This window comes from Athene cunicularia, assembly GCF_003259725.1.
Source record: "Athene cunicularia isolate RWA chromosome 4 unlocalized genomic scaffold, athCun1 chr4_part3, whole genome shotgun sequence".
NCBI classification, from domain to species: domain Eukaryota; kingdom Metazoa; phylum Chordata; class Aves; order Strigiformes; family Strigidae; genus Athene; species Athene cunicularia.
In genome coordinates this window covers 10,987,353-10,999,356 of record NW_020799100.1, presented here as the reverse complement: position 1 = coordinate 10,999,356, position 12,004 = coordinate 10,987,353, and the positions used below count along the sequence as shown (strand labels likewise).

Genomic DNA, 12,004 nt, shown 5'->3' with positions numbered 1-12,004 from the left:
GGGCTGGGCCCCTCCCTCTCCGGTGGCCTCCCGTAGCGCCGAGGTGGCCGCGCGGTATCGTGGATGCTCGCCAAACTTCGGCGAGCCCGGCAGAGCGAAAGGCGAGCGCCGAGGAGGGGAAGAGCCGTGGCCTCTGCCGCCTTTCCTCTGGCCGGGCGGCGGCCCGGGCCGTGGGGTCCCTTCCAGGGCCAGCAGCTCCCCTCTGGACGTGCCTACTCCTTCCCATCCCGAGGGCTGGCGGCGGGACCGGCCGCTTCCCCCAGCATCCCCCGGTCTGCCCTTGGCCGCCCCGGGAAGCCGGGCGTGGATGAAGCGCTGCCTTTCCTTATTGTGCTGGGGTTTTTTGTTTTTTAAAACGCTGTTTTCAGATTTTATTGGCAGTGGTGTTTGCCCTTGGTGGCTTTATTTTACTGGCTTCTATAAATAGCTGTGTCTGTTGATGCCAGCGCTGATGCGGAGCCAGAGCGAAATAATTTTCAAATTGAATTTTGGAAATCTTGTTCCCGTTTCATTTCAACCCCCCCCTCTACTTCTTAAGCAGTCTGCGTCTACAGATGCATGTGTATGATTTTCTTTCAGGCCTACCTAACCAGATCCCTGCAGAAAGGCTCCAGAGAAAACCCACCAGTGCTCCAGAGAGTCTTTGGGGGCATCTAGGACTCCAGAAAGCCTCTTGGGCTGACCTGGAAAAGCCCGGTTTGCCAGTGGGAAGGGGGGTTTGCCTGCCAGGTGAACGCCAGGGGTTATCATTAGTTATAGAGGCAAAGCAACACTGCATTCTTCCCCACACGAGTAAAAAAAAAAAAAATTTAGATTCCAGGTTTTCTGTTGGGTTGCAGGAGCTAGAGGCCATCATTTGGGTGTATTTTTAATTTGCCATCTCTGGCTAAACACCACAGAAAGTTTCACCAGCCTCACACCAGTAAGACTTAAGCCTTGGGCTTTACAGCTTGGCAGTGTGTTACAGTTTTTATTGCATTTAATTTCTCCAACCTCAGCTCTGCAAAAAACTTTATTTTAGTTATTTTGTTACTGACATCAGTCTAGGATCAAATTTAAAACCTACCTTTGTGCTTCTGAGATAATCTGGTCAGGGTGGTTCATAGTGGATAATCTTTTTAACACGATTCTTGCTGGATAGGTGATTTTAAAAACAACTGAAATTTCCTTAAAAAATATATATATAGTAAACAGCTTTCTTTCTGGATATGTGTTTAGCGTAAGGGCTGCATCCTGATTTGTTTCTCTGTCAAAATGGTCAATACCTGGTGCTGTTTCTGGGAGAGCTGGAAGTGGGTTTGGTGGGTGTCAGTCGCCCTCCTTGCTGGAGCAGCCTGTTTCCCCACTGAAAGGTGGCTGGTAACTGAACCTGGTCGCCCCAGTGGCAAAAAGGCCAGGAAGCCAAAGGGTTCTGCCTGTCCCTGTGCAGCTGGGATGCTGCTGAATGGAGACACGTGGTTTTCCTGCACTTGCAAACTGGTAAATTTAAGCATTGCGATGTTTTTGTACCTGGCTTTAAGGAGCAGAGGGAGCTGAGTGGCTGTCAGAGGCTTTTGCAGCTCCAGTTCCAGCTGGCGACAAAGCTCTTCGCCTCGTGACACCTATGCCTCTGGCTTTGTGCCGTCTGCTGCCATCTCCTCACCTCTCTCCCATTTCTCTTTGCTCTAGATCAGCTGTCGTGTTTCGATCTCTGTGCCCAAAAGAGGACTCTGCTACCAAAGCCATCATTTCCAGCTAGATGCACCCAAACCGACCAGCTACCATGGAAACGGGCTGCACGGAGGAGCCTGCCCGGACCAGGTCTCAGTCGGTGGTCTGTGGGCAGCGGGAGGGAAGCGACCAGCGGTGGGAGGAGAACGGGGACCGGCTGCCTGAGCCAGGCAATGCCTCTGTCGTGCCTGCGGAGCCACAGCAACCTCAGCCACCCCCTGGCAAGCTGAAGAAAACAGCTTTCAAACTGTTCGGAGGGAAGAGGAGCATCTGTACGCTGCCCAGTTTCTTTGGAGGCAGAAGCAAAGGCCAGGGGAAAGTAGCCTCTAAAAAGGGCCTCATTAAATGCAAGACCCATGATGGGCTCAGTGGTGCTGCATATGACAAGGGCAGTGGGGTGCAGCTGGAAAGCCCTTCTGAGGGGAGCAGGGACTCGCATCCTTGCCCTTTGCCGAGCTCCCAAAGCGCTCACTTGGCCATAGACACCAGCGCCAAGTTTGATTTCAGTCAGCAGGACAGCTCTCCACCTGGGAGTATTGAGGGCTGTGAGAAAAAGCCCAATGGAGATAAGTCCTCCTTTCCCAGACCCAAAAAAGGCCTGAAAGGATTTTTTAACAGTATCCGGCGTCACCGGAAGAGCAAGGTTACCGAGTGTGAGAAAGCAGAGCTCCCCGAGTGGACCGGGGATTCAGAGGAGACCAGCAAGACTCCTGGGGTGGGAATGGAGAGCCAAGGGGCCATGGAGGGAAGGGGACTGGGGCCTGTCCCTCTTGCCGTGGCCTGCCCGGGGAGCTTGGAGGATGACCACTCAGTAGGCACAGCTGCCAACTGTAGTGAGGGTGCCGAGCCCCGCTGTCTCACAGCTGATGAAGGCAGCTCTGAGGGTGATGCGGTGGCAATGCCGGGGAAGAGAGACCTTCTGGATACAAAATCAGAAGCTGATGCTGTTGACTGCACAGAGTTTGACCATGGCAATCTGCTTCTGGCCTTTCATCCGGACTTCATGGACAATGACCCTCCCTGCCTACACTCTGGGGACCTGCTAAGCATCATGTTAGGAGATGTCACTTCCCTGAAGAGCTTCGATTCCCTGACAGGGTGTGGAGATGACATTGCTGAGCCTGACATCGCTGAGAGCACCATCTCTGTGGAGCGCAGCAGAGATGCTACTAAACGGAGCTCCTGCCTGGTCACCTACCAGGGCGGTGGGGAGGAGATGGCCATACCTGAGGAGGCAGAGGAGTACCTCCACCAGATATGGAACAGCAGCGCAGCAGAGGACAGGAACTATGGAGCCCAGGTGTCAAGTAGCAATTTGGAGACCCATGCCTTGCACAAGGCAGAAGCCCACCACTACGTGGGGGATGTGATGGATGGCATTGACCTCCTGACACCACAGAGTGACCAGCAAGAGTCTGCCCCTAATAGCGATGAGGGTTATTATGACTCTACCACACCAGGGCCAGAGGATGAAGCCGGAGATGGGCTCGGTGAGATCAAGAAAGACCGTCTTCCCAGAGACAGTTACAGCGGTGATGCACTTTATGAATTTGATGCTCTAATGAGTCCCTCTCATGGGGAGGAGTCCCTGTTTGAGAGCAAAGTCTCACGCCCAGGGATCTTCAGCTACTTCTTGGACTTCTGCCTCCCTGCTGAGAAGACCCTGATCCAGATGATGGATCAGAAAAGAGGGGTGATGGAAACAGAAGAAGAGCGACTAGCAGCCATTCAGAAAGAGCTGCTGTACTGGGAGCTGCAGAGGGAACCGGTATTGAAACGACTTGATGTTCCCAGCAAGGAGAAGTGTCCCCGGGAAAAGCAGTGCATTGAATGTAAAACTAGAGCAGCCAGCTCAATTGGCAAGAATCAGAGTGGCCTTGGTAATGAGCAGGTGGCCTCACATGCCCCAAACAGGGGTGTGAATAGTGGGGTTTTGGTGGCTAGAGCTGAAAATCCAGAGTGGAGGGATTTTCCAGGGACTCTGTGTCCAGAAAACTGTTACAACGGCCAAAAAGCCCAAGGAAGTTGCCTTATTCAGCTCGCAAAAAACAACTCGGGGTTCGATTCGGACCTGGATTGTGGGTTGTTTGGGGGCTCCATCCACAGTGGTGTAGCCCCAGCCAAAGCAGGGATGTTCCCTAGCTATGGACTCCCAGAGCATGAGCGTGCCGGTGGAGTGGAGACCACCCCTGGCAAGCCCCAGGTGGGCAGCGAGCCCGAGCCCGAGCATGCTGTGAGCTTCTCGCAAGCACTGGTGGAGTTCGCCAGCAGCGGGACTCTCTTCTCCAGCCTCTCCGAAAGCCTGGGGAGCTCTGCCTCTGGCTCTTCCTTCACCCAGAACCTCCCTGCCCTCCCCACCATGGTCACCTTTGATGTTGTTGACGTGGAGCAGGAAGGAGAAGGGGAATGTGAGCAGCATCCTGAGATGAATGCTGGCGAGGACATTGCTGAGGCCTTTGATGATGGCTATGGACAGAAAGAGTCGTTGGCTGAATGTGACGAGAGAATGTCTCCAGGGTACTCCCCAGGCTCCTTCCAGAGCTGCAACTGGGGTGTTGCCAGCCTGCCCCGCCACCTCCGCCTCCACGGGCTGAGCCCCTCCATGCCAGCACCACTCTCCGTCGCCCGGAGGAGCCGGTCACTTGACACGGAGAGCCTGGAGTTTCAGCTTGCCGACTTGCAGGTTGCCAAGGGCGGCCTTCAGCCAGGCCAGCTCTGGTCAAAGCGGGAGGGTGGCAAAAAGGACTTGGGTGGAGCAAGGAGGAGCAGGAGCAAGGAGGAGGGCGAGCTGGTGGCTCCTGATGGTGGGTTGAACTGGCTGGGCTTGCAGCCCATCCAGCATGACACCGACACAGCTGTCGGGGGAGTCAAGCACTGGGGTTTCGCTCCCGCTGCCGCGATGGAGAGTGCCTGGGAGCCGTCAGAGCAGTCAGGCACCGTGTCCCCTTTCCTGTCTCTTTCCCAGAATGTTGCTGGAGAGACTCCAGACAGGCGGCCCCAAGAACCAGAGCTGAACAGGCACCCGCTCAGGCCCTCCAATTTACCTCTGCAGACCGACACGAGGCGATTCCGGGAGGCAGCCGGTCCCTACAGGTACCAGGGAGAAGTCACTGCTAAAAAGCTGGCCCACTTGTTACCCGTGGGAGAAACAGAGCCCGAGCTGCTCCCAAGCTTTAGTTTCTCTTGCTCTCCGGAGAAACGCGCTAAGTGCAAGCCCGTCGGCATCGCCCAGGGTGTGCCTCAGCATCCCAACGGCAGCACCGACACGGTAAAGAGCCCGGAGTGCTGCGGAGAGCCCCTGAAAGGCAGAGCCCCCCCTGGGCACGCGCTGCCCGCCGGCTGCCGGAGCACGGCACTGAGCGTCACCGAAGCCAAATAGCTGCTCCCGGAAGGATGTGAAAAGGTTTGCAAAGGGCAGGGAGGGAGAAAGTAAACATTAACGAGCAATTTGTGAGTGACTTGAATTTAGACCTGGGCTGATAAGGATGAGCTTCTCTCCCGCGGCCATGGTACATGGTCTCGCTGCTGCGGATGCTGTGGCGGGGTTCAGAGCTGCCTCCGGGGTTCATATGCTGACGCACTTGTTTTCCAGCGCGAGCTGCCACGCTCTTGAATGCCAAGTGCAGCAGCAGCACCTGGCACGCACTCACGTTGCTGCTAGAATACACGCTGGACGCGGACCCATTGCTAATGTGGCAGGTTTGGTTTTTTTCTGCAGGATTGGAGCTGGGGGAGCAAACCTTGGGGAAACTTGTGAGAGAAATTGGGTTTTTTCTTCCTCTTCTCAGTGGAATGTTTTGGTTCAGACTCACTTTGAATGTCTTCTATCTCAGTCTTGGTTTGGGAAGGCTGGGAGGAAGGATGCTGGTTATTTCCAGAGCAAGGACAGGAGGCAAGTCAGCTGAAAGGGGAACTTTGCAGTAACATTTTTATTTATTATTTTTTTTCCCTTGCCCCACAGGAAAGCAGGAGCTTTTGTGTGTGTGCTGATAATGTTTTCCAGGTCTCGTTTTTTTGCTCAGAGATACTGTGCTAGGAGAGATGTGCTGTTGATGGTGTCCCTTTTAAGAACAAAGTGTCGGTCCCTTCTTTGTTGTGGTCTGTCTTCACAGTGTGTAATTCCTGGTTGAAACCACCTTTCCTGTGCTTTGTCCCATGCTCCTTGTCTCTCCCAGGCCATGGGCACATGGATGAGGTCTTTGAAATAAGCTAAATTCGCATCGTGCTGGTAGCTGTGAAGTTGCCAATGTTCTTGCTTTCTTCAAAAGGAAGTTTTGTGGGTTGTTTTTGTTTTTTGTTTTTTGTTTTTTTCTAAATTATTTTACAGTTGTTTTCTTTGCATAAACTCATACAAGGAAAGTATTCTGTTAATTGGAATACAGGATGTAACGCAGCCTAAATTAGGCTTCACAACTTCTTCCTCCTAACTGGAGGGAACAAAAAAGCTGGAGGTTGCTACACGTTTTGGATTTCTTTTTCCTCTTTGAAAGAGTGTGGAGGAGGGACATGAGCTAAGGAGACTGACTTTGTCAGAGGAGGTTGTGCGAGCTCCTGGAAACATCTATTTCGGGCCGTTGGTCCTCGAGGTGTCTCCCATGTCCTCTGTATCTCAAACACGCTTGTCTCTAAACCAAACCTCCCTGTCTGTGACTTACAAAGCTTCTTCCATCTTCTGTCCAAGCTCTGTATTCTGATTTTAATTCAGTTACTGAGGAAGATTTTTGTTCCCCCCACCCCAAGTTGCCCCTTTTCTGCTTTTTTTTTTAGCTTTGTAGCATTAAAACTAAAAAAAAAAAAAAAAGAACTGAAAATATCAGAGTTTTCTCCCACCTCCGGAGCAAAGCGTGAGGCAAGGGGCAGCTCTGCCCAGCCCTAACTCGCTTTTCCTGCTGACTCCTGCCCGCGGTGGGTAACCCCCCTGCTGCTCTCTGGACCTGCAGCCCCATACGGATGTGGCTCCCATTGGAAACGTCAGCAGCTCCCAGCATCACTGTATTTACAGGCACAAGCAGCTGGTTTGGGTTTGTTTTCCCTGCCTCCCCCAAGCAAAATGAGGTCCCGATACTTCTTTTTTGAGAAAGGACTCTGTACTACCCCGTCCTTATCTATCTGTGAAGGAGCAGGGAAAGGCAAAGCCAGGGTTTGCTTGCCTGCGGTCCAAATTAAACGTGGTTTTTTATTGTCCTAAACAGATTGCTGAGGCTAGAGTAGACCCATCTGTGTATCCATGGGCTTAAACCTTAATTTTTCAGTATTTTCCCACCAGTACTCCTGCAGGGAGTTATTGCAGGAACCTGCCATGCCACATTTATTTCTCCTGTCCCTTTGTGCAACCAGAGAGGATTTTGTGAGACAAACCTAGCCCTTGATGCTGCTTCTGCTCTGCATCCCCAACCTGAGGAGGAGAATGTGATTGGCCAGTGAAGGGTCCCCCCACCTCTGAGGTGTGAGTGCAGTGTCCCCTTGTTAGCACAGTGTGTGAGCATCTGCTAGTGAATATTGCCTAATTGGAACCAGCTCCCCTCTTGCTCAGAGTAAGGACAGGGTCAGGTCTCGTCACTGCACTCTCACTGCCACTCACAAAATAAAAACCACAAGCAAGTACTGCTGGTGACACTGGAGATGTCGTCACGAACACAGGCATTCGCAGTAATTGCTTGTCCTGAGCAGCAGCCCCTGACTGTTTTCTTAATTACTATTTTATTTTAGCGTGTCACCAAAGGCATCTTGTGGGTTAAGGGGGTTTTTGCGTAGTGTTTTGTTTAGACATGGTGCAGCCTTTGCCAGTCTTGGTGAGGTATGAAAGTGTCTCGGTGCTAAAATGAATGTTCAGTTGCAAATGCATGTCTCTAGGAATAATTCTTTTGGTTGTAGGTACGTAATGGAAAGGCTTAGTGAAAACAGCTTCTAGACTCAAATGTGTGAAAGCAATACAGCCAAGACTTGATAATCTGACTTTATACCAAAGGTTTCTCCTCTTAATTTAATGTGAACTAAATGAAGCAAATATCTATTGATTTAAAATGAGTTTTCTAAAAGCATTTTTGGAGCTAATTTACTGGATTATTGGTGTATTCTGCCCTATTAACCCAAAGAAATAAAAATTTTCAGTGAGCTAATTCATCCTGTAAATTATCACTGCCATAGAGAGATTGGATTTCACTGCCTAATGTATTGTTCTTCCTAAAATACTGTCTGCCCTGGGATAAATAGGAACAGATCTTCTGGTCTTGATGTGGATCAAGCCGTTAGTCAAATACTGCCTTACCTAAGGAACTCAAATTTGAGAGTGGTAATTGAGGCTTTTTATGAAAAAGGGCTTCCAAACCAAAAAAAAAAAGTCATAAAAGTCAGGAATAGCAGATTGTCTTGCCAAGATATTAAGGAAAAACTCCCCTGGAGGAACTCGCCTGAATATGTCCCTTCCAGGGAAGGCCTTGCCTCAGAGCGATGAATTATGGCTGTTAACTTGCGATGAAACCACTGACGTTCGGGTCAGTCTACCAAGTGATTCTGTATTGCATTTTGGGGACTTTGGGGTTTTTTTGTTTGCTTTTATACACATAAGAAAATGGTCGATTTTATCTATTTTTGTATAGTTTTGCATTTTATATTCACGGGGAAATTTTATGGACTTTTACTTGTGCGCGTTGTCTTTTAAAGTGGTGTGGTTTACTGTTCCGATGGAGAAAAGGCAATTATTGCTGCTGCTGCCACTGCCCGTGCAATGCAAGGAAACCACCTCTTTCCTCGTACCCTCCTGTAACATGCTGTTCCACTTTATATCCAGGGCCAGCTCTGAAACCCAGCAGCCGGTCTGTTACCAATACACATGCTCGCTCTTTGCACACACCGCTGACACGTCTTTGTTTTAATAGTGCTTTGTCACACTCATCAACTGTCATTTCTTTTTTTTAAGTTTTGTTTTTCATCTGAATTTGTGGACTTTGGTGATTTCTCCCCAGAAATGTTGTTGACTGTCTTTAAATTAGAAAACTGCAGATTTTAGCTGGGGCTTTCCCTTCTGTGTGCTTAAATTATTTTATCCAAAATTGGGGGTTTTTTTAAATCCCCATGTGGGAGATGCTGTTGGTTGGTGTGTGGCAATGCTCTTGAAACCGGTGACAAATTTCCTCTCCCTTTGGTGTTCCCTGGCCAGGCTGGGAGCTCAGCTTTCACTCTTGTGCGGGCAGAATTGCCTGCTCCGTGTCTGAGGACTGGCATTTAAATAATCCTGGGGTCCACATGGGATTACCGGGGGTTTTTTGCTTTCTCCTCCTCTCCTGTTGCGCTTGGCTGGAGGCTAGAGAGCTCCAACTCTGTGCCGCCTGCATTGCCAGCATCAGTAAAGCATCTTCCTGGAATAATACTGCCTTGAATTTTGGGATCAGAAATGCAAGGGTAGCTTCTAGTAAACTAAGACCCAACACTAGTTAATGTGGCTCTTCTTGTTTTTGTTTTTTATTTAGTTGAATGAATATGCTGCTTTGTTTGCTTGACTCTGTAGGAGTTGTGCCCCTGCAGAGTTTGCAACCCTGTGCGGGGTGTAAGGGCTGAAATAACTTCTCTGCAGAAGGCCACGGTGATTAATTGAGCAGACGAGAACAATGTCAAACAGTGATGCGCAAAAAGAAAATTAAATGCTGGAAAGCTAAAACTTTACAGGCAAAAGCAAATTTTTTCCCCTTCTTTCCTCCCACCGCCAGTGCCAGCAGGGATGGCAGTTGCCACTGAGACATTTGGCTCTGCATAGATTTTTGTGTCTTTTAATTAAATAGCTCTTCACCTAATGGTGCTTTTTAAAATTTTTCTTAAATGGGTTTGCCCCCGTTCCCAGCATGGGAACTGGATGGGCAGGTCGCTCCACAAACATTCCTGGGGTGTTTGGACCCACGCCACATTTCACATTCCCTCTGCCCCTTAATTTTGTGTCTTCCTCCTCTCCAGCTGGGCTACCTGCTCTTCCTGCTGGCATTGAGTCATCCTAGAAGATACACTTGGGTGAAGTGATAAATTGAAATCTAGAAGAGCCTCTCAGTTCTAAAGAAAAAAAAAATAATTAGCCCTTGTTGCAGGTGGCCCTGTGCTTCCCCTCTGCCATCCCGCTGTGGGCAGGCTGCAGAACTGGTCTGCAGGTGCCCTGGGAGCAGAGGCGGCTCCTCCCAAGTGACCGACTTGTCTGAATTTTTGGGTATTTTTGTTATTTTCTTTCTGGTCTCATTGCTACTAGTCCTTTAAACTTTTTAATGTATTGATTGTGTTTTAAAATGAATGTTCCTTTCACTGAATTCTAATGAATAAACTTCAGATTTTTAGAGAACATTGAATTTCACTTGTGGTTTGTTCTTTTCCTGGTTATTTTATGCTTGATTTAATCTTTTTCTTTTCCCTTCCCTCCTATCTCTTGATCATTTGCAAGTGAAGTGGCTTTTTCAGTGGGAGAAGGGAACAGAAGAGATGCTTTAGAGAGCACAGCACGCTGCTGGTCTGTAACACACTCCTTGGCCAAACCTTGTGCCATTAAATGAAAATATCCATCATGTAAGGCACCAGCCCCCAGAGTCAAACTTTTCCACTTCACTTCTCGTCCTCTGCTGTCACTGGGCTTTAGCAGTAGTCGGGGCTGATGTGGGTGACGGGGAGCAGAGATTGCATGGCTCTGCATTAGTGAAGCATCGCTGGCGGGGTCTGTCCTCGCAAGGTGCCAGCAGCCACAGGTAAGCTGGTACACATCAGCGAACCAGGCTGGAGCTCATCAGGCTCCTTCCTATTCAGCAAATTTCATTATGACAGTAATTTCGGTGGCATCCATGGGACCTGGAAAACCAGTCATGGCTTTGCCTCCTCCCCTGCCTTGTGATACCCAGCTGGCCTCACTGGTAGGTTCCTTGGTATGGAAGAGAAGGGGTTAAAGGCATGGCTTTAATTTGGGTATTTACTGTGCAATAAGCACTTCTAAGGCAATTTATCAGCATTATTATTTAGTAGCATAGTTTCCTGATTTATTAGTTTCTCTGGGCTGTGTCTCTGCTGCAGCTGTGTACCCTGCTCCTCCAGGGCTTTGGGAGTACCGCTGGGCAAAGGCACATGCTCATGGGCACTGCTGAGAACTGTATCTTCCCCCAGCTAATAGCTGATAAATAGCTTATCCCTCCAATCAGTTTTAATTAACGGTCTCTCCGGCATTTCTTTGGGTGATGAGGCGCTCAAAAGCGTGTAGCCAGGGCAAAGAAGCATGTGGCTAAGTGAGGGATGGGGCAGGGCAGGAGGTGAGCCGAGGCACCGTCTCTTCCTTGTGCTCCAGCAGCTGTTTAAAAGAAACTCATCTTTCTTCATTAGTCCTGCTTCACCCTCCTCCTCTTGCTCTTTAGCACCTGGCCTGGGTGATTTCATTGCTGGATTTCAGAAGGAAAGCTGAAATAAGATTTGCTAAAACTCCAAGCAATATTCTGAGTGAATAGAAACGATGACCCAGGAGCGATGGGGATGTGTCACCTCATGTTTGTATGGGGGTATGGGACCTCTCCTGCTGTTCATGAGGCAGTGGAGAGGCTCACAGCAAACACCATGCACCACAGATCAGCTTTTCTCTGAAAATCTGCAAAGCCTGGGGTGCAGACCAGAGGGAGGGTGAGGGGCAGGCAGCGTTGTAAGACACTGGACTGGGGCTCAACTGCTGTTAGAGCTGCTTCAGTGAGGCAGCTGGGGGAGACTGGGCTTTTGCCCTGGCCAAACACTTTTATTTATGATGGAACCTTCTCCATTTTCTGTGTGCTCCAGGGCCCTGCTGCAGCTCTGCCGGGGCGGTGCTGGGAGTATCTCTGTAAGGCTGCTGCAGGTGCCAGGAGCATCCTTCCCCCCCGCCTGCTCCGAGCTCCACCGCAGAGCTCACCTTCGATCCCCGCAGTAGCTCGGATGGTGCTTTATGTGTTCCTTGGGTATCTCCCAAAGTTTCAAAATGTATTGAAAGGCCCAGAAGAGTCCTGATACCCCTTCCACCTTCCTTGGGCAAAAACTGAATTTGTAAAAAACTGTAATTATCTGTAGTGCCTGATGAACAGCTACATTAATGAGTCTGTAGTAGCCATGGAATGAGACCCAGCTGCAAGGCAGATGCCCTGGAGAGGCTTTGTCCTTTCTGACTCCATCCTTGGGAGATTCCCAGACATCTATCATGCTGGAGGGAAGGGCAAACCTCTGCTGTGGGGTTCAGGGTTTGTGAGCAACTGGGGGTGCGTATTGCCTCTCCTCCTCCTTGCACTGCCCTTTTGCTGCCCCAAACCTCCTTAGATGG

At 50.0% G+C, this 12,004-nt stretch overlaps 1 protein-coding gene across 1 annotated transcript; it reads left to right on the top strand.

Moving 5' to 3' along the window:
- Positions 1 to 1,673: 1,673 nt before the first annotated feature.
- On the top strand, positions 1,674 to 10,003 carry AMER1 (APC membrane recruitment protein 1). The gene has a single exon (XM_026848728.1). The coding sequence runs from the start codon at positions 1,739 to 1,741 to the stop codon at positions 5,087 to 5,089; it is 3,351 nt and encodes a 1,116-aa protein (XP_026704529.1). The 5' UTR covers positions 1,674 to 1,738; the 3' UTR covers positions 5,090 to 10,003.
- Positions 10,004 to 12,004: the final 2,001 nt, after the last annotated feature.

Excerpts from the sequence above, each read along its gene's own strand:
- AMER1 (XM_026848728.1), top strand. The coding sequence starts at position 1,739 with ATGCACCCAAACCGACCAGCTACCATGGAAACGGGCTGCACGGAGGAG.